The following is a 20,236-nucleotide window of genomic DNA, read 5'->3' on the forward strand; positions in this document are numbered from 1 at the left end:
CTTGGAACTATGATAGTTTGCTAATTCTATAGCAGGAAAGATTGGCAGTGTATGAGTGAAGTTCCTGTCTTTGACCATGGGTTTGTGGCATATGTTTAGTGAGTGGTTATTTTTTGCATATTTTCTCTTTGGTAGATGTGTGGCAGTTAATTGTTACTCTGTTTGCCAAAGCAATTTATGGCTAGAAAGTTGTTTAATTAAACAATGCTGGAACAAATGGATATCTTTTTGGAAAAAAATGAGCCTTGATGTCTATGTCACACTATAATCAAAAACATTAATTTGATATGGATTACAGACTTAAATGTGAAAAGTGAAAAACAGGAGAATATCTTCATGACCTTGGGGTCAGTAAACATAAAAGAAAAAATGGAAAAGTTGGACTTACGTCAAAATTGAAAACTTCTCATCAAAAGACACCATTAAGAATGTCAAAAAGCAAACTACAGATTAGGAGAAAATACTTGCCCTACATATATCTGACAAAAGACTTGCATCCAGAATACACAAAATTTGTACAAATCATTGATGCCACAACAAAATCTTTTTTTTTTTTAGGGGGCTGTGCTGCATGGATTGTGGGATTTTAGTTCCCCAACCAGGGAGTGAACCCTGGCCATTGGCAGTGAGAGCGTGGGGTCCCAACCACTGGACTGCCAGGGAATTCCCAACAAAATCATTTTTTTAAAAGATGGGCAAAATTAATAAGTAGGCACCTCACAAAAGGATTTATTAGAATGGTCAATAAACATATGAAAAGGTGTACATCACTAGTCCTTAGGGAAATGCATATTCAAACCCCAGTGAAATATTACTGCATACCCAGCACAATGACTAGGATTAAAAAGATTGACAAGACCAAGTGTTGGTGAGGTTATATAGAACCCTCATAGCTGTTGGTGAGAGTGTGAAAGCGTATATATTTTTTGTTCCTCAGTTCCCTTGACCGCTTAAACTAGGGCAGGATTGAGTGCACTGGTGCCCACATTCAGATGGCCAGGAATTCTTGGGAAATAGAATAGAGTGATATGTGTGTGCTCAGCAGGTCTCTTGGTTGCAAATGGCCCAACTCGATTCTACTTAAACCAGAGACGATGAATACGTTGTCTCAGGTAACAGTTCCTGAGAGGGTTAATGTCAGGCTCAATTACAACCAAATACTTCAGACTGTGTCTACAGAAATCAGCCTTTTTACTCCACTTTCCTCTGGGATGGCTTAGTTTTCAGACCGACCTTGGTCACTGTGGCCACATGCAGCTGCGGGATTATAACCTATAATGTTGAACCCAGCTACTAAGCCTTATTCCCAGGATTGTCTTTGATTGATGCATCCCTAAACTGATCATCAGAACCACTGTGAGGTCTAGGTCAGGTCCACCCTTGGGCTGGGAGTGACGGTGCTGTGGTTCCTCCCTCAAATAGAGGCACTGTCACTAGAAAAAGGGAAAATGGATGCTAGTCTTGCGAAACAACCTATTTTCTCTACATTGTACTTATTTAATGTTTATTTCTCTAACTCCGATAGCTATGTCCCAGGCCCTTGCTAGACCCTGGAAATGTAAAGGTGAATTGTTTGTGAATAGAGAGCAGATCTGTAGCCTGGCATTGAAAACTCTGGGATGTGTTTTGGCCTCCTCTTCCTTTTGTTCAGTAGCTTTATTCTTTTCCAGGCACTTTGTGCTCCATGTATTTGAATTTCTGGTAGTGTCCATCCTTGTCCTTGGTTTACCCCCAGCATGCTCTACGTCTGGAATGTGCCCATCCCTCATACCTCAACATGTTTCAGTTCTACCCTTCTTCCCAGGCCTGGCTCAAACACCTCCTTCAGAAGCCCTCACTGAGATTTTTTTTGACCTACGTTAGTTTCTCTTCTTTGCTTTTGCCTGTTATTCTATCCATAGCTTATCTTAGCTCTACGTTCCTTCAATTCTAAGTATCCTGATAGCACCTGGCAGAGTGCTGGGCACACAGTAGGCTTAATAAATAATGGATAGGGCCTCCCTGGTGGCGCAAGTGGTTGAGAGTCCGCCTGCCGATGCAGGGGATACGGGTTCGTGCCCCGGTCTGGGAGGATCCCATATGCCGCGGAGCGGCTGGGCCCGTGAGCCATGGCCGCTGAGCCTGCGCGTCCGGAGCCTGTGCTCCGCAACGGGGGAGGCCACAACAGTGAGAGGCCCGCATACCGCAAAAAAATAAATAAATAAATAAATAAATAAATAAATAATGGATAGTTATTGTACTCTTTTTTTTTCTTTTTAAAGAAGATGTTGGGGGTGGGAGTTTATTAATTAATTTATTTTGGCTGTGTTGGGTCTTCGTTTCTGTGCGAGGGCTTTCTCTAGTGTGGCAAGCAGGGGCCACTCTTCATCGCGGTGTGCGGGCCTGTCACTATCGCGGCTTTTCTTGTTGCGGAGCACAAGCTCCAGACGCGCAGGCTCAGTAGTTGTGGCTCACAGGCCTAGTTGCTCCACGGCATGTGGGATCCTCTCAGACCAGGGCTCGAACCCATGTCCCCTGCATTAGCAGGCAGATTCTCAACCACTGCGCTACCAGGGAAGCCCAGTTATTGTACTCTTGATAATTTTGGAATTATCTATTGCAGTCCTTTAACTGTCCAGCAGTACCAGATATTTGTAAGCTGGCCTTTACTTAAGAACATTTTGTATACATGTAAGTTACTTAGAAGTAACTTACTGCTTCCCAATCACTCTTTGATGTAGCTTCATCACCTGTGATGTGGTCTATTCAAGTTTCTTACACAAATGCAGTCAGCATAGTGGTGTTCGCAGTCATGGCCACATGTAGGTCTTTTCTTTAAACATCCATTTGGACTAGAAGCAAAAATACCCATTCTGGTCCCCTCCCCCCACCGTCCAATTCAATAATCATTTATTGGCATGTATCTAGTAGAGTAGTGGTTCTCAGATGTCAGTGCATCAGAATCACCTCGAAGGTATTTTAAAGCATGAATCACTAGGCTTCACCTCCAGAGTTTCTGATTCAGTAGGTCTGGGATGGGCTGAAGAATTTGCCTTTCTAACAACCACTCAGGTGGTGCTAATACTTCTAATCTGGGAACCAAGCTTTGAGGACTAGTTTACTAGTAGTAGATTCAACCCTCATTGCACATCAGAATCACTTCCTCGTTTTCCACCTCCATGAGTTCTTTTTAAGAACTGTCCTTTGCTCAGTTAAGTGAAAACATTTGGAATCTCTGCTGCAGCATGGTGTTAGCAGGATTTTATGAGTATTTCTAACGGAACCAGCTCCACAACAAATATAGACAAAATTCCTTTATGCCACATCTCCATATCACCTGTGTGATGAGTATGGTACCTGTGTGATGGTGGAAGTACTGACCAGCTATGGTTAGGTAGTTCTAGTTCATGAAAACATATATTCCTAATTCTGTTGATGATTCAGTCTTTGGCCTTGACCAATTCCCATAATTTTTCAAAGTCTGGTTTTCTTTAACATGACATTAAAAACACCTTTCTCTGATTTTGCAATCATCATTGCAAGAAGCATAAAATAGATGCTGATTCTTGGGAGCGGGGCACATTTCATGAAAATTATCTGAGGTATCTCCTGTAGATTGCTTATTAGTTGTAAGGGGAAGAAAGTAACTACAGTGGAGAAATTGGCTGTCACTGTGGGTGATGAAAATTAACGTCATCGATGAGGGAAAATGGACATCTTGTCTCTAAATGATGTACCTACAAGGGCACAGCATCCTTATGTAGCACTCTGACTGGTAACACATAACTGCAATCTACTCATAAGGAAACGTCAGACAGATCCAGTGAGGAGATTTCTATTTTTTTATAAAGGGTTTGTATTCTGCAGTGTCAGTGTCATAAAAGATAAAGATTGAGGAACTGTTCCAGAATAAAGGAGATTAAAAAAACACGATAGCTAAAAGCAGTATGTGATTCTAGACTGGGTTCTGTACTGAAGTGGAAAAAGTGCAATAAAGGATAGTGTTGGGTCAAATGACAAGTTGGAATATGGATGGTAGATTAGATAAAAAGTATTGTATCAATTTTGAATTTCCTGAGATTGATAACAAGTACTGTGGTTATATAAGATAATCTCCTTATTCTTAGGAAACACATTGAACTATTTAAAGGTAAAAATAAATGATGTGTGTAATGTAATCTCAGGTGAGTCAGAAAAATATGTGGGAGAGAGAGCAAGCAAATAAAGTAAATGGGGCAAGGTTACAGGTGTTCTTTGTAATTATCATTGTGACATATTTTTCACTGTGACTTTATGAAAGTTTGAAATTATTCCCAAATAAAAACTTAAAAAAAAACACACCACCACTCTCTGCTCTTCACTTCAGGGTAATTGTAAAAAATTTTTAAAATCTGTATAAAAATGTTTTCAAAGATCAGTCTGCTTTTCAAATGATGGTTCCTGTTCTGCTTTGTCTAGGGAGCCTCGTATCTCATTCTGTGGGTGTTCTCAGGAGATTTTTAGCTCCTGAGAGCCTGCAGGGGGTCAGCCTCGCCCTGATTGTAATATCCAACTCTCCAACAGGGCAGCTTCTGGTGTCTTGTTCAGTGCTTCCAATAAGGTGCACACTAAACTAATGTGTGAACGTTGTCTATTATTATAGATTGTACCTTCAGCTTTGAACAGTATATTTTTCTTTCAGCTCAAAATGGAGTTAATCCTGGCTGGGAGAAGAAAGTAATTGAGTATTTTAAGGAAAAGCTGAAGGAAAATAATGCTCCTAAATGGGTGAGCTCATTGCTATTGGGGGGGGCAGGGGGGTGGCGAGGGTTGGGCAGACTTGCAGTTTCTCACAGTAGAGCCGTAATCCACATACCGTTTAAATGTATATATAAATTACTGTTCACTGCCCTCTGCTTTAAGTGCACATGTATTAAAAGGTTTCGGTCTCTTCTGCAACTTAAACTTAAATTCAAGCAAATAAGTGCTTCTATATTGGCGCCTCTAGGTGGCAGTAATTGACCATGAAAAAAATGGGTAGTTGTGAGAGCTTGGATTATCTTTTGTTTTATTACCTTCATTTTAAAAGAGTTGACATGTACGAGTTTTAAGAGAAGAGCTCAACAAAGCAAATGCCTTTCTGCTAATTGGAAAGTGTTATGAAGGAAAGCATCCTTTTACATTATAGTCAAATGTCATCATACAAACTTGCAAGAACACAGGAAGTACTTTTGTTTAGCAATTGTGTTGTATTAACCATTGAGATCATTTGGCTCCCTTGATTTTGTGTGTGTGTGTGGGGGGGAATTGCGGTTTGAGTCTGGATATATATGTCTATGTATATGTGCTTAATGTTTTATACACAGAATATTTTGACTTGATTGTTTGTTTTCGTTAAAGGTACCATCATTGAATGAAGTTCCCCTTCATTATTTGAAACCTAACAGTTTTGTGAAGTTCCGCTGCATGATTCAGGATATGTTTGACCCTGAATTTTACATGGGAGTTTATGAAACTGTTAACCGAAACACAAAAGCGCGTGTATGTATTGCTATTTTCATGAAACTTACTGTTTACAATTAGTAGTGTTAATTTTGTCCTTGTGTTGTTTATGGTGATTTTGATTCTGATAGATTGATATAATACTGTTATTTTTTTGCTTTGGGTTATAGGTTCTTCATTTTGGAAAATATAGAGATGTAGCAGAGTGTGGGGTATGTATACTTAAAATATATTCTCTGATATGATTTTTATTTGATCTAAAAATCTCTTAGAGGGTGGAATATTGTAAATGATAAAATTAATTCCTTTCTTTTCCTAATATCTATGTACTTGCTTTTTAAAATTACAGGTTATGATAAGTTCTTTTAAAATGAAAAGTAGAAGAAAAATGAAAGAAGATTAATTTAGGGCTTTACACGTGCTTAATTAAATTTGATTAAATCCTGCCCTCTTTTCCTGGGAGGAAAAAAGTAAACTTAAGCTTTCTTTGATAAAAGGAAGTAATAGAAACTCTCTTACATATCAGTAATGGGAAAGGGAAGAAGACAGAATCCTGGATATAATTATAGTTGTAAAATGGGTAGTTTTGAGATAGAAACTTACTAGAAAAGCAATTAGAGGAACCACAGTATATCTGCATTTTCTTTGGTATTGCTTTTCTGATAGTAGAACAACATGCAGAATTAAACTTAATTTCATTCAGACACCTGTTCAACATGCCTGGCATTGTAACTGGGGAAAGTTTAAAACTTACTTCTGGTTTAATAGTAGAAGAAGATTACCAGCATGTCAAAATATATTAACTAAAAATATCTCTCATATTTTGCTTTTTGTGTTTTTCATGTGGTACTATTGAAACACAGGTGGTAATTTTCAATTGTTAGAAAGAAAACAAGTATCACAGGTGGGTATTGACCAGGCAGGTGCTGAGGCATGACCCCAGTAGAAAGGTGAGCCTCAGTAGTTACCTCCATTCTGGATTTATTAGATTTCTGCTTTGCAGTCCAGAATCTTAGTTTAATCAGGTTATTTAGGGCTTTTTACATTCTGGGAGTCTGACTCCTGCTTACCCAAACCTCAAGAGGTTGATTTATAAACCCTAATCCCAGCCTGTTAATTCACAGTAGAAATTGTTCCTGTTGAATAAGTGTTTTAGCCCAGCGGGCTGATCTGTATGGAAGAAAAGCCCTAATTTGGAAGGTTGCTATAAAGAAAAAACGATAACTTCCTATACTTATTTAGAGTAACGGACTCACGAATGATGGATTCGTTTAATCTTACACATGATGGCCTCCAGCTCTCCCATGTCTTTTTCCTTTAGGGTGCCCCATAGCATGCACCATTATGCAAGTCTAATGAATCAACTTTAGGTTTCCTGCATCCCTTGTTTGAGGGTCCCTAAGCCATATTAGGCTAATAAACTAATACACATTTTTTTCCCTAGTACACAATAATACAGTGTCTCTATAGCTCAATAATCTCAGCCTCTGGAAATGGGAAAATGAAATAGGTGAGACTGTCTATCTGTGACACTCCCAAAGGCAAAGAGCTTTTATTTTGTACTATGTTGCTAAAGAGTCATAAGCAAAAGCACCGTACCAGGAAAAGGGAGCTTTGGCCCTGGAAAGAAAGACACAGAAAAAACTTAGCGTATATATATCATCTCAGGCTCAATTGATATCTCTGGGATTCTTTCTTTGTTTCTTTTCTTTCTTTCTTTTTGTCTTAAAAAACAGAATATAGATTTTATTTACTTTTAAGGGATTTTTTTGGTACTCTAAAAGTAGTATGTGTTTGTTGAAATAATTTTTTCAATATTACATCTTGGGTCCTCTCTGCCTCTTATCTCTAAGTATATTTGAAATAGAGAATATGCCTTTTCTAAGGAATAATATCTGACTTTTAAATCTCATCTCAGAGCTACCTCATAATGAATATTTCACTAAATTCCTATTTAATGGGCTAATTCTGATAGCTTTCTATGAGAGAGACAGTGGGATTACCATGAGCGCTGTCTTTGAAAAAATTTAATAAAATAACATGTTTATTTAAAGGGAGTTAATTTTTTTTCATTTTTTCTTTAACATCTTTATTGGAGTATAATTGCTTTACAATGTTGTGTTAGTTTCTGCTGTATAAAAAAGTGAATCAGCTATATGCATACATATATCCCCATATCTCCTCCCTCTTGAGCCTCCCTCCCACCCTCCTTATCCCACCCCTCTAGGTGGTGGCAAAGCACCAAGCTGATCGCCCTGTGCTATGCAGCTGCTTCCCACTAGCTATCTGTTTTACATTTGGTAGTGTATATATGTCAATGTTACTCTCTCACTTCGTCCCAGCTTACCCTTTTCCCTCCCCGTGTCCTCAAGTTCATTCTCTACTTCTGTGTCTTTATTCCTGTCCTGCACCTAGGTTCATCAGAAACTTTTTTTTTTTTTTAGATTCCATATATATGTGTTAGCATACAGTATTTGTTTTTTTCTTTCTGACTTACTTCACTCTGTATGACAGACTCTAGGTCCATCCACCTCACTACAAGTAACTCAGTTTCGTTTCTTTTTATGGCTGAGTAATATTCCATTGTATATATGTGCCACATTTTCTTTATCCATTCATCTGTCGATGGACATTTAGGTTGCTTCCATGTCCTGGCTATTGTAAATAGAGCTGCAATGAACATTGTGGTACATGACTCTTTTTGAATTATGGTTTTCTCAGGGTATATGCCCAGTAGTGGGATTGCTGGGTCACATGGTAGTTCTATTTTCAGTTTTCTAAGGACCCTCCCTACTGTTCTCCATAGTGGCTGTATCAATTTACATTCCCACCAACAGTGCAAGGAGGGTTCTCTTTTCTCCACAGCCTCTCCAGCATTTATTGTTTGTAGATTTTTTGATGATGGCCATTCTGATGGGTGTGAGGTGATAACCTCATTGTAGTTTTGATTTGCATATCTCTAATGATTAGTGACGTTGAGCATCCTTTCACGTGTTTGTTGGTAATCTGTATGTCTTCTTTGGAGAAATGTCTATTTAGGTCTTCTGCCCATTTTTGGATTGGGTTGTTTGTTTTTTTGATATTGAGCTGTATGAGATGCTTGTAAATTTTAGAGATTAATCGTTTGTCAGTTGCTTCGTTTGCAAATATTTTCTCCCCTTCTGAGGGTTGTCTTTTCATCTTGTTCATGGTTTCCTTTGCTGTGCAAAAGCTTTTAAGTGTCATTAGATCCCATTTGTTTACTTTTGGTTTTATTTCCATTTTTCTAGGAGGTGGGCCGAAAAGGATCTTGCTGTGATTTATGTCATAGTGTGTTCTGCCTATGTTTTCCTCTAAGAGTTTTATAGTGTCTGGCCTTAACATTTAGGTCTTTAATCCATTTTGAGTTTATTTTTTTGTATGGTGTTAGGGAGTGCTCTAATTTCATTTTTCCTTTTTTTTTTTTTTTTTTTTTTGAGGTATGCGGGCCTCTCACTGTTGTGACCTCTCCCGTTGCAGAGCACAGGTTCTGGACGCACAGGCTCAGTGGCCATGGCTCACGGGCCTAGCCGCTCCGCGGCATGTGGGATCTTCCCAGACTGGGGCCCGAACCCATGTCCCCTGCATCGGCAGGCGGACTCTCAACCACTGCGCCACCAGGGAAGCCCCTAATTTCATTCTTTTACATGTAGCTGTCCAGTTTTCCCAGCACCACTTATTGAAGAGGCTGTCTTTTCTCCACTGTATATTCTTGCCTCCTTTATCAAAAATAAGGTGACAGTATGTGTGTGGGTTTCTCTATCTCTGGGCTTTCTATCCTGTTCCTTGGGTTTGTTTTTGCATGTCTTTTCCTTCTTGTGTTTCCTGCCTGGAGAAGTTCCTTTAGCATTTGTTGTAAAGCTGCTTTGGTGGTGCTGAATTCTCTTAACGTTTGCTTATCTGTAAAGGTTTTCATTTCTCCATCGAATCTGAATGAGATCCTTGCCGGGTTGAGTATTCTTGATTGTAGGTTTTTCCCTTTAATCACTTTAAATGTGTCCTGTCGCTCCCTTCTGGTCTGCAGAGTTTCTGCTGAAAAATCAGCTGTTAACTTTATGGGGATTCCCTTGTATGTTATTTGTTGCTTTTCCTTTGCTGATCTTAATTTTTTTCTTTGTATTTAATTTTTGATAGTTTCATTAATATGTGCCTCGGTGTGTCTCTTTGGGTTTATCCTGTATGGTACTCTCTGTGCTTTCTGGACTTAATTGACTGTTTCCTTTCCCATGTTAGGGAAGTTGTCAACTGTAATCTCTTCAAATATTTTCTCAGTCCCTTTCTTTTTCTCTTCTTCTGGGACCCCTATAATTCGAATGTTGGTGCGTTTAATGTTGTCCCAGAGGTCACTGAGATTTTCATCTATTCTTTTTTTTTTTTTTTTTTTTTTGTGGTACGCTGGCCTCTCACCGTTGTGGCCTCTCCCGTTGCGGAGCACAGGCTCTGGATGCGCGGGCCCAGCAGCCATGGCCCACGGTTCCAGCCGCTCCGTGGCATGTGGGATCCTCCTGGACCAGGGCACGAACCCGCGTCCCCTGCATTGGCAGGCGGACTCTCAAGCACTGCGCCACCAGGGAAGCCCTGTCCTCAATTCTTTTCATTCTTTTTTCTTTATTCTGCTCCCTGGCAGTTATTTCCACCATTTTTTCTTCTAGCTCACTTATTCGTTCTTCTCCCTCAGTTATTCTGCTATTGATTCCTTGTAGAGTATTTTTAATTTCAGTAATTATGTTGTTCATCACTGTTTGTTTGCTCTTCATTTCTTCTAGATCCTTGTTAAATGTTTCTTGTATTTTCTCCATTCTGTTTCCGAGATTTTGGATAATCTTTACTATCATAGCTCTGAATTCTTTTTCAGGTAGGTTGCCTATTTCGTCTTCATTTATTTGGTCTTTAGGTTTTTACCTTGCTCCTTTGTCTTTAACATATTTTTTTGTTGTTTCTTTCTTTTTTTTCTCTTTTTGATGGGTGGTGCTGTATTCTTGTCTTACTGGTTGTTTGGCCTGAGACATCCAGCACTGGAGTTTGCAGACAGTTGGATAGAGCCGGTGTTGGTGCTGAAATGAGGACCTCTGGGAGGCCTCACTCTGGTTAATATTCAAAGGGATTTAATTTTGTAATGTAGGGTGCTGTATATTTGGATTTGAAGGAAGGTACTATATTGATTATTGCATTTGAAATGTTGTATGTCTGTTTTCAAAAATGATAGTTTGGATTTAGTAGTTGCTTGTTAATTAACTCTTAATATGAAAGTATTTACTGTGATTTTATAAATAACATGGAAATATGGTTGCTAATTTTTAAAGTTCTTGTAATAAATTTTTTTAATAAGATAAAATTTTGTATACATCACAGCCTCAGCAAGAAGTTGATTTAAACTCTCCACGAACTACCACTTTGGAAAGACAGACTTTCTATTGTGTTCCAGTGCCTGGAGAATCCACGTGGGTAAAAGAAATATCCTTTATCTGAACCTTCTTATGTGTTGAATGGTTACTGATTATTTTCTTAATTGAAGAGACCACAATTCATATTTTGATTTTTTCTTTTAAACTTAGTCTTTTTACCTCAGTGAAGGTAGCTGGAAAAGAAAATTATTCTTCATTTATAGTGCTTGGCTTTATTTTTATAAAATGTGTTTCCTTTGTCCTAAACAAGAAAATCTATAAAACAAGCTTCAGTATTCATCACTGAGAAATGATAAAATTATGGTGCATTCTGCTAGTGAAAAACTGTTTAAAAGATTGAGGTGGATTTAAAGGGACTGAAAAAGAGAGTTGCACAATCATTAAGTAAAAAAACTCGTTTTAAATTAGAACTCATTCTAATTTTATTAAGAGAAAACAACGTTTGTTCTTTTGAGAGATTGTGGAGACATCTCATTCTCATTTTTATTTTTTTTAGTTACTGATTAGGCATAGTTCACATACTGAAATGCACGGATTTTAAAGGTATACTTAAGTGGTTTGGATAAATGCATACACCTGTAATTTGCACACCCATCAAAGTAAAGAACTTTGTGCCTTTTTCCCATCACCACCTCCTCCCCACGACTGCTCTGATTTCTTTCACTATAGCTTAATTTTACCTATTGTTGAATGTCATACAAATGGAATCATATAACATATAGTCTTTTGTGTCTGATATCTTTTATTCAGCATAATGCATTTGAGATTCATCCATGTGTATCCATAGTTCATTCCATTTTATTGCTGATGGTATTTGTTTATATAATATCCAATTGATGAACATTTGGGTTGTTTCCAGTTTGAGGCCAGGCATTTTTTGGTGAGATTTTAACTTACTAAATCAGTTTTTTAACAGATACTTTGTGTCGGTTGTGATAAATTTGTGTATCTCTCAAGGAATGTTTCCTAATCATTGAATCATAGTTCTTGAATTTATTGACATAAAACTTTCATAGTATTTCCTTATTTTCCTTTTAATGTCTAAGGAATATCTAACAATGATCTCCTTTCATTTCCAAAATGTTAATTTATTTTTCTCTTTTATCCTTGATTAGTATTGCTAGGGGTTTGTCAGAGGATCAACTTTTTACTTTAATTTTTTGTTTTCTATTTCATTGATGTTTGCTCTTATTTCCTTCATTTTTAGTAATGGTTTTAATTTTTTTTAAAACCTTAAGGTTAGTGTGCAGATCATTTCATATCTTCCTTTTTTTTTTTTTTTTTTTTTTGCAGTACGCGGGCCTCTCACTGTTGTGGCCTCTCCCGTTGCGGAGCACAGGCTCCGGACGCGCAGGCCCAGCGGCCATGGCTCACGGGCCCAGCCGCTCCGCGGCATATGGGATCCTCCCAGATCGGGGCACGAACCCGTATCCCCTGCATCAGCAGGCGGACTCTCAACCACTGCGCCACCAGGGAGGCCCTCTTCCTTTTCTAATGTTAACATTTAAGGCCATAAAATTCGCTCTAATCACTGCTTTAGTTGGATCCCACAAATTTTGACTTGTTTTTACTCTCATTCAGTTCAAAATATTTTCTAATTTCCTTTGTGATTTCTTCTTTGATCCTTGAGCCTCACTACAATATACTTCTATTGATCTTTTAAACAGTTGTCTCCTACATAAATTTAGAAATAAAGGGGGAAATTACATCTTTTATGTTGCAAAAATATTTATCATTTCTATCTCTTTTTGTCTTTGTTCTTGTCTGGAATCATATCACTGAGCCTTTTTTTTAAAGTACTGATCCGTTGGTGATAAATTTTCTCAGCTTTTTTTCAACTGAAAATGTCTTTGTTTCACCCTTTTGGGGGGTGTGTGTGTGTGTGTGTGTGTGTGTGTCTGTGTGTGTGGTGGTGGTGGTGGTGGTGGTGTGCTGCATTGTGCAGCATGCCGGATCTTAGTTCCCTGACCAGGAATCTACGTGCCGCCTGCATTGGGAGCACGGAGTCTTAACCACTGGACTGCTAGGGAGGTCCCTCACCTTTATTTTTGAAGGATATTTTCAGTGGTTGTAGAACCCTTTTTTTTTTTCTCCCAGTGGTTATAGAATGCTTGATTGACAGGTATCTCCCATCTTCAACACTTTAATGATATTGTTCCATTGTCTTCTGGCCTCAATTGTTTTTTGATAAAAGGATAGCTGTCATTTTTATCATTGTCACCTGTATGTAATGGGTCTTTAATTTTCCTCTGGCTGCTTCTAATATTCTCTGTGGTTTTCAGCAGCTTGACTATGATGTGCCCATGTCTGGGTTTTTTGTGTTTATCTTGCTTGGGTTTTATTGAGCTTTTAGATCTGTGGGTTGATATTTTTCAGAAGATTTCAGCCATTATTTCTTCAAATATTTTTCTGTCCCAGTCTCATCATTTTCTCATTTTCTGGGGCTCAAATCACATGATTGTACACTAATTATTTTTGTTCTCAGGTGATTGAGGGTTTTTTTTCCATTTTATTTTTTAGTTCTAGATTTTTTCATTTGTTTCTTTTTCTTTGTTTCCATTTTTCTGATGATAGTCCTCATCTTTTCTTTTAAAATTGTAAATTTGGGAATTGCTTTTTAGCCCTTGTCTGCTAATTCCAATATCCAGGTTGTCTCTGGGTTGTTGTTTTTTTTTCTATTGATACTGTTTTTAATCCTGCTTATAGGCCATGCTTTCCTTCTTCTTCACATAATTAATCATGTGTTATGATTAGTTATGCTGACATACAACACTGTTGAAAGTGTACTTTTGTCTTCAAAAATGTTGAATTTTGTTCTGGCAGGCAGGTAATTTAAGTGGATCACTTTGATCTTGTCAAGGCTTGGTTTTGGGATTTGTTAAGGTAGGTATGAGTGGCACTTACAGTGTAGGATGGAGTTCTTACTTGCGAGATGTGCTATTTCCGGGTCTCACCTAAGTGCTCGTGATTCTCAGCAGGGTCCAGTTCTAGTATTGTACAACTTCCAGAATCTCTGCTAAGCTCCCAACCAAGCAGCAGCTGTTCTCTCCTAGGGCTCTATCTGAAGCTACTTCCTCTCTAACTGTTCTGCAAATTCCAGTTGCTTCCGTAGCCCTGAGCTGTGTGCTCTGTTTTCTCTACCAGCAAGAGCAGAACCTCCACTTCTCTTTGCTGCAATTTGGATAATGCCCCTGAGAGAGCTGGGGAGAATGTGGAGTTTACCTGTGGTGTTTCTTCTCATTCAAGGATCATAACCTTATGTTCTTTGTTGTCCAAAGAATGAAAACAGTTGCTTCATGCCTTTTGTCCAGTTTCACAGGTTTTTTGTTTTTTTAATTGAAGTATAGTTGATTTACAATATTGTGTTAGTTTCAGGTATACAACAAAGTGATTCAGTTATACATATGTATATCTGTATTCTTTTTTAAGGATTCTTTTCCATTATAGTTTATTTCAAGACATTGAATATATTTCCCTGTGCTAAGCAGTAAATTCTTGTCGTTTATCTATTTTATATATGGTAAGTGTGCATCTGTCAGTCCCATACTCCCAATTTATCCTTCCCCATCCAGCCCCTACCCTTTGCCTTTGGTAACCATGAGTTTGTTTTCTATGTCTGTGAGTCTGTTTCTATTTTACAAATAAGTTCATTTGTACTACTCTTTTATATCTCACATATAAGTGATATCATATATTTGTCTTTCTCTGTCCGACTTACTTCACTTAATATGATAATCTCTGTGTCCATCCATGTTGCTGCAGATGGCATTATTTCATTCTTTTTTATGGCTGAGTAATATCCCAGTGTGTGTGTTTGTGTGTGTGTGTGTATGTATGTGTATACACACCACATCTTTATCCATTCATCTGTTGATGGACATTTAGGTTGCTTCCATGTCTTGTTTATTGTAACTAGTGCTGCTTTGAACATTGGGACGCATGTATCTTTTCAAATTAGAGCTTTTATCTTTTCTGTATATATGCCCAGGAGTGAGATTGCCGGATCATAATGGTAACTCTATTTTTAGTTTTTTAAGGAGCCTCCATTCTGTCTTCCATAGGGGCTGCACCACTTTACATTCCCACCAACAGTGTAGGAGGGTTCCCTTTTCTCCACACTCCAGCACTTATTATTTGTAGACTTTTTTTAGTATATGTGCTGCCGAAGCAAGCACTATTTGTAGACTTTTTGATGATGGCCATTCTGACCAGTGTGAAGTGATTATACCTCACTGTAGTTTTGATTTGCATTTCTCTAATAATTAGCGATGTTGAGCATCTTCTCATGTGCCTGTTGGCCTTCTTAATTCTGTCTTTGGAGAAGTGTTTAGATCTTCTGCCCATTTTTTGATTGGGTTGTTTTTTTCTTATTGAGTTGTATGAGCTGTTTGTATATTTTGGAAATTAAGCCCTTGTAGGTCTCATCTTTTGCAAATATTTTCTCCCAATCCATAGGTTGTCTTTTCATTTTATTTATAGTTCCTTTTCTGTGTGAAAGCTTTAAGTTTGATTAGGTTCCATATGTTTATTTTTGCTTTTATTTCTGTTGCCTTGGGAGATCAGTTTTACAGTTCTTTACAGCAAGGTAGGGGGCATAAGTTTGAGCAGTTAATTCTTATGACCCAAACTGGAAGTTCAGCCTTCTTTTATTGAAAAGAAATTTTTGTTATTCTGGGTTTTTTTTTTTTAATTGGGTGCGGTCTCAATTATCCTTTATTTGTAGTTTACCTTGAATTACTCTGGTAACCTATTGAGGTTTTTTTTTTTTTTTTTTTTTTAATGGCTGTGTTGGGTCTTCGTTTCTGTGCGAGAACTTTCTCTAGTTGGCGGCAAATGGGGGCCACTCCTCATCGCGGTGCGCGGGCCTCTCACTATCGCGGCCTCTCTTGTTGCGGAGCACAGGCTCCAGACGCGCAGGCTCAGTAATTGTGGCTCACGGGGCCAGCTGCTCCGTGGCATGTGGGATCTTCCCAGACCAGGGCTCGAACCTGTGTATCCTGCATTGGCAGGCGGACTCTCAACCACTGCGCCACCAGGGAAGCCCCAATTTTGGGGTTTTTTAAAAAATTGAGGTGTGGTTGATTTACAATAGTGTTTTTTTTTTTTTTTTTTTGCGGTATGCGGGCCTCTCACTGTTGTGGCCTCCCCCGTTGCGGAGCACAGGCTCCGGACGCGCAGGCTCCGGACGCGCAGGCTCAGCGGCCATGGCTCACGGGCCCAGCCGCTCCGCGGCACATGGGATCCTCCCAGACCGGGGCACGAACCCGCATCCCCTGCATCGGCAGGCGGACTCTCAACCACTTGCGCCACCAGGGAGGCCCTACAATAGTGTTTTAATTTCAGGTGTACAACATAATGATTCAAAATTTTGATAGATTATACTCCATATTTATTATAAAATATTGGCTATATTCCCTGTGTTATACAACAGGGGTCCCCAACCCCTGGGCCGTGGCCTGTTAGGAACTGGGCTGCACAGCAGGAGGTGAGTGGCAGACGAGTGAGGGAAGCTTCATTTTGCCGCTCCCCATCGCTCTCATTACCGCCTGAACCATCCCCCCCATACACACACACACACACACACCTGTCCGGGAAAAGTTGTCTTCCATGAAGCTGGTCCCTGGTGCCAAAAAGGTTGGGGACCGCTGCTATACAATATATCCTTATAGCTTATTTATTGTATACATCAACCTTTTTTTTTTGGCGATACGCGGGCCTCTCACTGCCGCGGCCTCTCCCGTTGTGGAGCACAGGCTCCGGACGCGCAGGCTCAGCGGCCATGGCTCACGGGCCCAGCTGCTCCGCGGCACGTGGGATCTTCCCGGACCGGGGCACGAACCCGTGTCCCCTGCATTGGCAGGCGGACTCTCAACCACTGTGCCACCAGGGAAGCCCACATCAACTTTCTTTTAAAAATACATTTTTATTTTAACCAAACTGCCAAAGTAATAGTCTTTTATTAGTCACCTAGGTAGGGTAACTTAACGATATTCCCCAGTTCATGAAAATCTTTCCTTAACCTTTCATTTAACGCCTATGTTAATACAAACCAAGCTCGAGTCAGCCCTTCAACATCCTACACTCCCAGTCGTCACAAGAGGAGTTATGAAGATGATGAAGATATGGACCTACAGCCAAATAAACAGAAAGAGCAGCATGCAGGTGCCAGGCAAGCAGGTAGTGTGTGCCATTGGGCTTTCGGTAGACTTCTGGTCTCTTGCAGTAGATTCGTATTCACAATTAATTGTTGTATAGCATAGCTCTAGATTTAGGAGCTGGCAGTGATTTGACAACTTTGCTTTGAGGTTTATCAGAGTTATAGTCAGTTTTGAGTGTTTGAACAGTTACTCTTTGGTCAGACTGTGCTTCATAATTGAGCAGTTAGGCATCACTTAGTGAGAAGTGGCTACTCTACTGTCAGTTGTTAAGGGTCTCAATTTGGGTAGCTGGAAAAGGTCTTTGATCTTTCTTCATATTTTTTTTAATCTCAGCTTTTAAGAAATATGAAGTACTCTACCCTAAAAGTGACTTATTTATATCTGAAACATCTTTTCTTATTTTCTTTTTGGAATAGTGATGCTTTAATTAGTAAGACTGAAAACATTGGAGGAAAAATGTGAAATTGTGGTGTACTGGATTACTTACTCCTAAACTTTAAAGCAAATAACCCTTAGAATAGTCACAGTTCTGTTTGTTCTATTTATGTAAGTTTGTAGTGGTTTATATATTAAAATTAATTAAAATGCAATTCTGATTAAAACAAGGAAACCAAAAGTTGAAATTTTCTAAGAGAATGAGATAATTTCAAAATTGGTGTATATCATTATTAATTTCTCCAGTCACAGTTATTAGGAGCACTGAATTCCTTCATACGGCAGGTAGATAAGTTTGTCTTTATTTCTCCTTTTGTGTCCAGTCATTTTTCTTTAGCATCTTTAATCCAAGGACAAGTTAAAGGCAGAGGAGGTAAAAACAAATTAGTCTAGTTAATTTGAATGTGAAGGATGGGTTGAGAGGGCAAATATAACACTCAGTGGTAAACAAAGATATACTACTGAATTTCATTTAATCATATATTATTCTACTTTATAAGTTCATATTACTGTATTTCTTTAATGCTAAGGCATATTTTAATGTTTTTAAAATTGGAATGTTTTACAGTAAATGTATACAAATGTGATAGTATTCTTTTTCTCCACTCATCCCAAATGTTTATTAAAATTAACGGTGTATCATAACAAATAACATATTAGAATCCAAGACATATGGTGATTCTCTTATCATTTAAGCTATTGATGCTTCTTTCTATTTCTTGCCCCTTATGTTTGAATATCATACGTTTCAGGGTTTTTGAATACATTTGATGCATTATTTATGTAAAGTTTACCTTGTTTGTTGGTCTCTAGGCAATCTTTCAGGCTGTATATATATTTTAAGCTGTTTTGGAGATAAGTGTAGATTCACATGCAGTTGTAAAACATAAGAGAGATCCTGTATATACTTGATCCAGTTTCATCTGGGTCAACATCTTGCATAATTAATAGTAGAATATCATAACCAGGAAATGGATATTGATATAGTCCACAGACCTTATTCAGAATTCACATTTTTACATGCAGTTATTTTTGTGCATGTGTATGTATTTAGTTCGGTGCAGTTTCATCACATGTGTAGATTCATGTGACCACTACCACAGTCAGGATACAGAAGAGTTCATTACCTAGATCTCTCATGTTGCCCTTTTATAATCATACCCACCTCTCCTGCCTCTCTACCTCCCCCTGGCAGCCACTAATTTGTTCTTCATCATTTTGTCATTTTAAGAATGTTACATAAATGGAATCATGTAGTATATAGACTTTATAGATAGGCTTTTTTCATTCAGCAAAATTCCCTTGAGATCCATTCAAGTTGTTGCTTATATCAATAGTTTATTCTTTTTTATTGCTGAGCAATATTGTGTGGTATGGGAAGCTATATTTTAATTCTAACTAGTTATCAGCCCTAAACTGTGACTACTTTAGGGGTAGAGGTTATCTTTATTTTTTTATTTTTAATTAATTAATTAATTAATTTTAGTTTTGGCTGTGTTGGGTCTTCGTTTCTGTGCAAGGGCTTTCTCTAGCTGCGGCGAGTGGGGGCCACTCTTAATCACGGTGCGTGAGCCTCTCACTGTTGCGGCCTCTCTTGTTGCGGAGCACAGGCTCAGTAATCGTGGCTCACGGGCCCAGTTGCTCCGCGGCATGTGGGATCCTCCCAGACCAGGGCTCGAACCCGTGTCCCCTGCATTGGCAGGCGGACTCTCAACCACTGCGCCACCAGGGAAGCCCCCGAGGCTATCTTTAAATGATATTTTGTATCCCCAGCAGCTAGTCTGATTCCTGGTACATAGTGGACATTAATAGATGTTTGGTAAATGAATTTATTGCTATATGGTTTTATTCTACTTAATAAGTAGAAAGAAGTATGTTCTACAAAGGTGTTTTTGTTGTCAGTAGACCCGTGTACTCCTTGGGTCAAAGATGTCAAGTAACGATGTTAAATATTAACTTTTAAAGTTACTTACATGAAATTTGATTGGGGGGGGATTTGTTGCCATTTTATTGCAGGGGGAAAGTGATTACACTTTCGGATCTTCATAATAATCTTTGTTCTCTTGATAGGTCAAAGGGCTTCTAGTATGTGTTATTTCCTTAAAAACTGTAACAACCTGAAGTCTGCAAGCTCAGAAGCATCATTTCTATCAAATTCAAAAGGCTGTTTAGGAATGTTCTTTATCTCCAGGAAGCCTTAGCAATGACGACGTGCAATGCTGTCCCTTTGAATTTAGGGAGTGTTGGTGGTCTTCAGTGGTGTGGAGAACCAAAACGTTTAGAAACGGAAGCTTCTTCTGGACAGCAGCTGAACTTGCTAAACCTCTCTTCTCCTTTTGATCTGAATTTTCCACTGCCAGGAGAGAAGGGTCCTGCATGCCTCGTGAAGGTAATAAAATCTTTCATAGACCTGATGCTGACAAAGATGTGTTAAGTGTCTTAGCATTTGTATTAGCAAGTTTTCTCTTGCTGCTATAACAAACCACCACAAGCTTAGTGGCTTAAAACAACAAAATTTATCATTTTGCAGGCTTTAGGCCAGAAGTCCAACATGGATCTCACTGGGGGTAAACTTCAGGTGACAGCAGGACTGGCTCCTCTCTGGAGGCTTTGGGGGGGGAATGTGTTTTCTTGCCTTTTCCAGCGTTTGGAGGCTGCCATTATTCCTTGGCTCGTGGCCCCTTCCTCCATCTTCCAAGTCAGCAGTAATGCAGCCCTCTGACCATTTCTTCATAGTCACATCTCCCTCTGACCTTAGGT

At 38.9% G+C, this 20,236-nt stretch overlaps 1 protein-coding gene across 2 annotated transcripts in view; it reads left to right on the plus strand.

Annotated features, from left to right (window-relative positions):
• Nucleotides 1-20,236, plus strand: part of MCMBP (minichromosome maintenance complex binding protein) — a 64,739-nt gene that overhangs the window by 17,549 nt on the left and 26,954 nt on the right. For both annotated transcript variants that reach the window (XM_060098822.1, XM_060098828.1), the window contains exons 2-7: nt 4,661-4,746; nt 5,359-5,499; nt 5,631-5,672; nt 10,831-10,932; nt 16,916-17,060; nt 19,714-19,865. In XM_060098822.1, coding sequence (XP_059954805.1) covers nt 4,661-4,746; nt 5,359-5,499; nt 5,631-5,672; nt 10,831-10,932; nt 16,916-17,060; nt 19,714-19,865 — 668 coding nt within the window. The remainder of the gene's footprint in view (nt 1-4,660; nt 4,747-5,358; nt 5,500-5,630; nt 5,673-10,830; nt 10,933-16,915; nt 17,061-19,713; nt 19,866-20,236) is intronic.

The sequence above is a fragment of the Mesoplodon densirostris genome, chromosome 1, assembly GCF_025265405.1.
Source record: "Mesoplodon densirostris isolate mMesDen1 chromosome 1, mMesDen1 primary haplotype, whole genome shotgun sequence".
Lineage (NCBI taxonomy): Eukaryota > Metazoa > Chordata > Mammalia > Artiodactyla > Ziphiidae > Mesoplodon > Mesoplodon densirostris.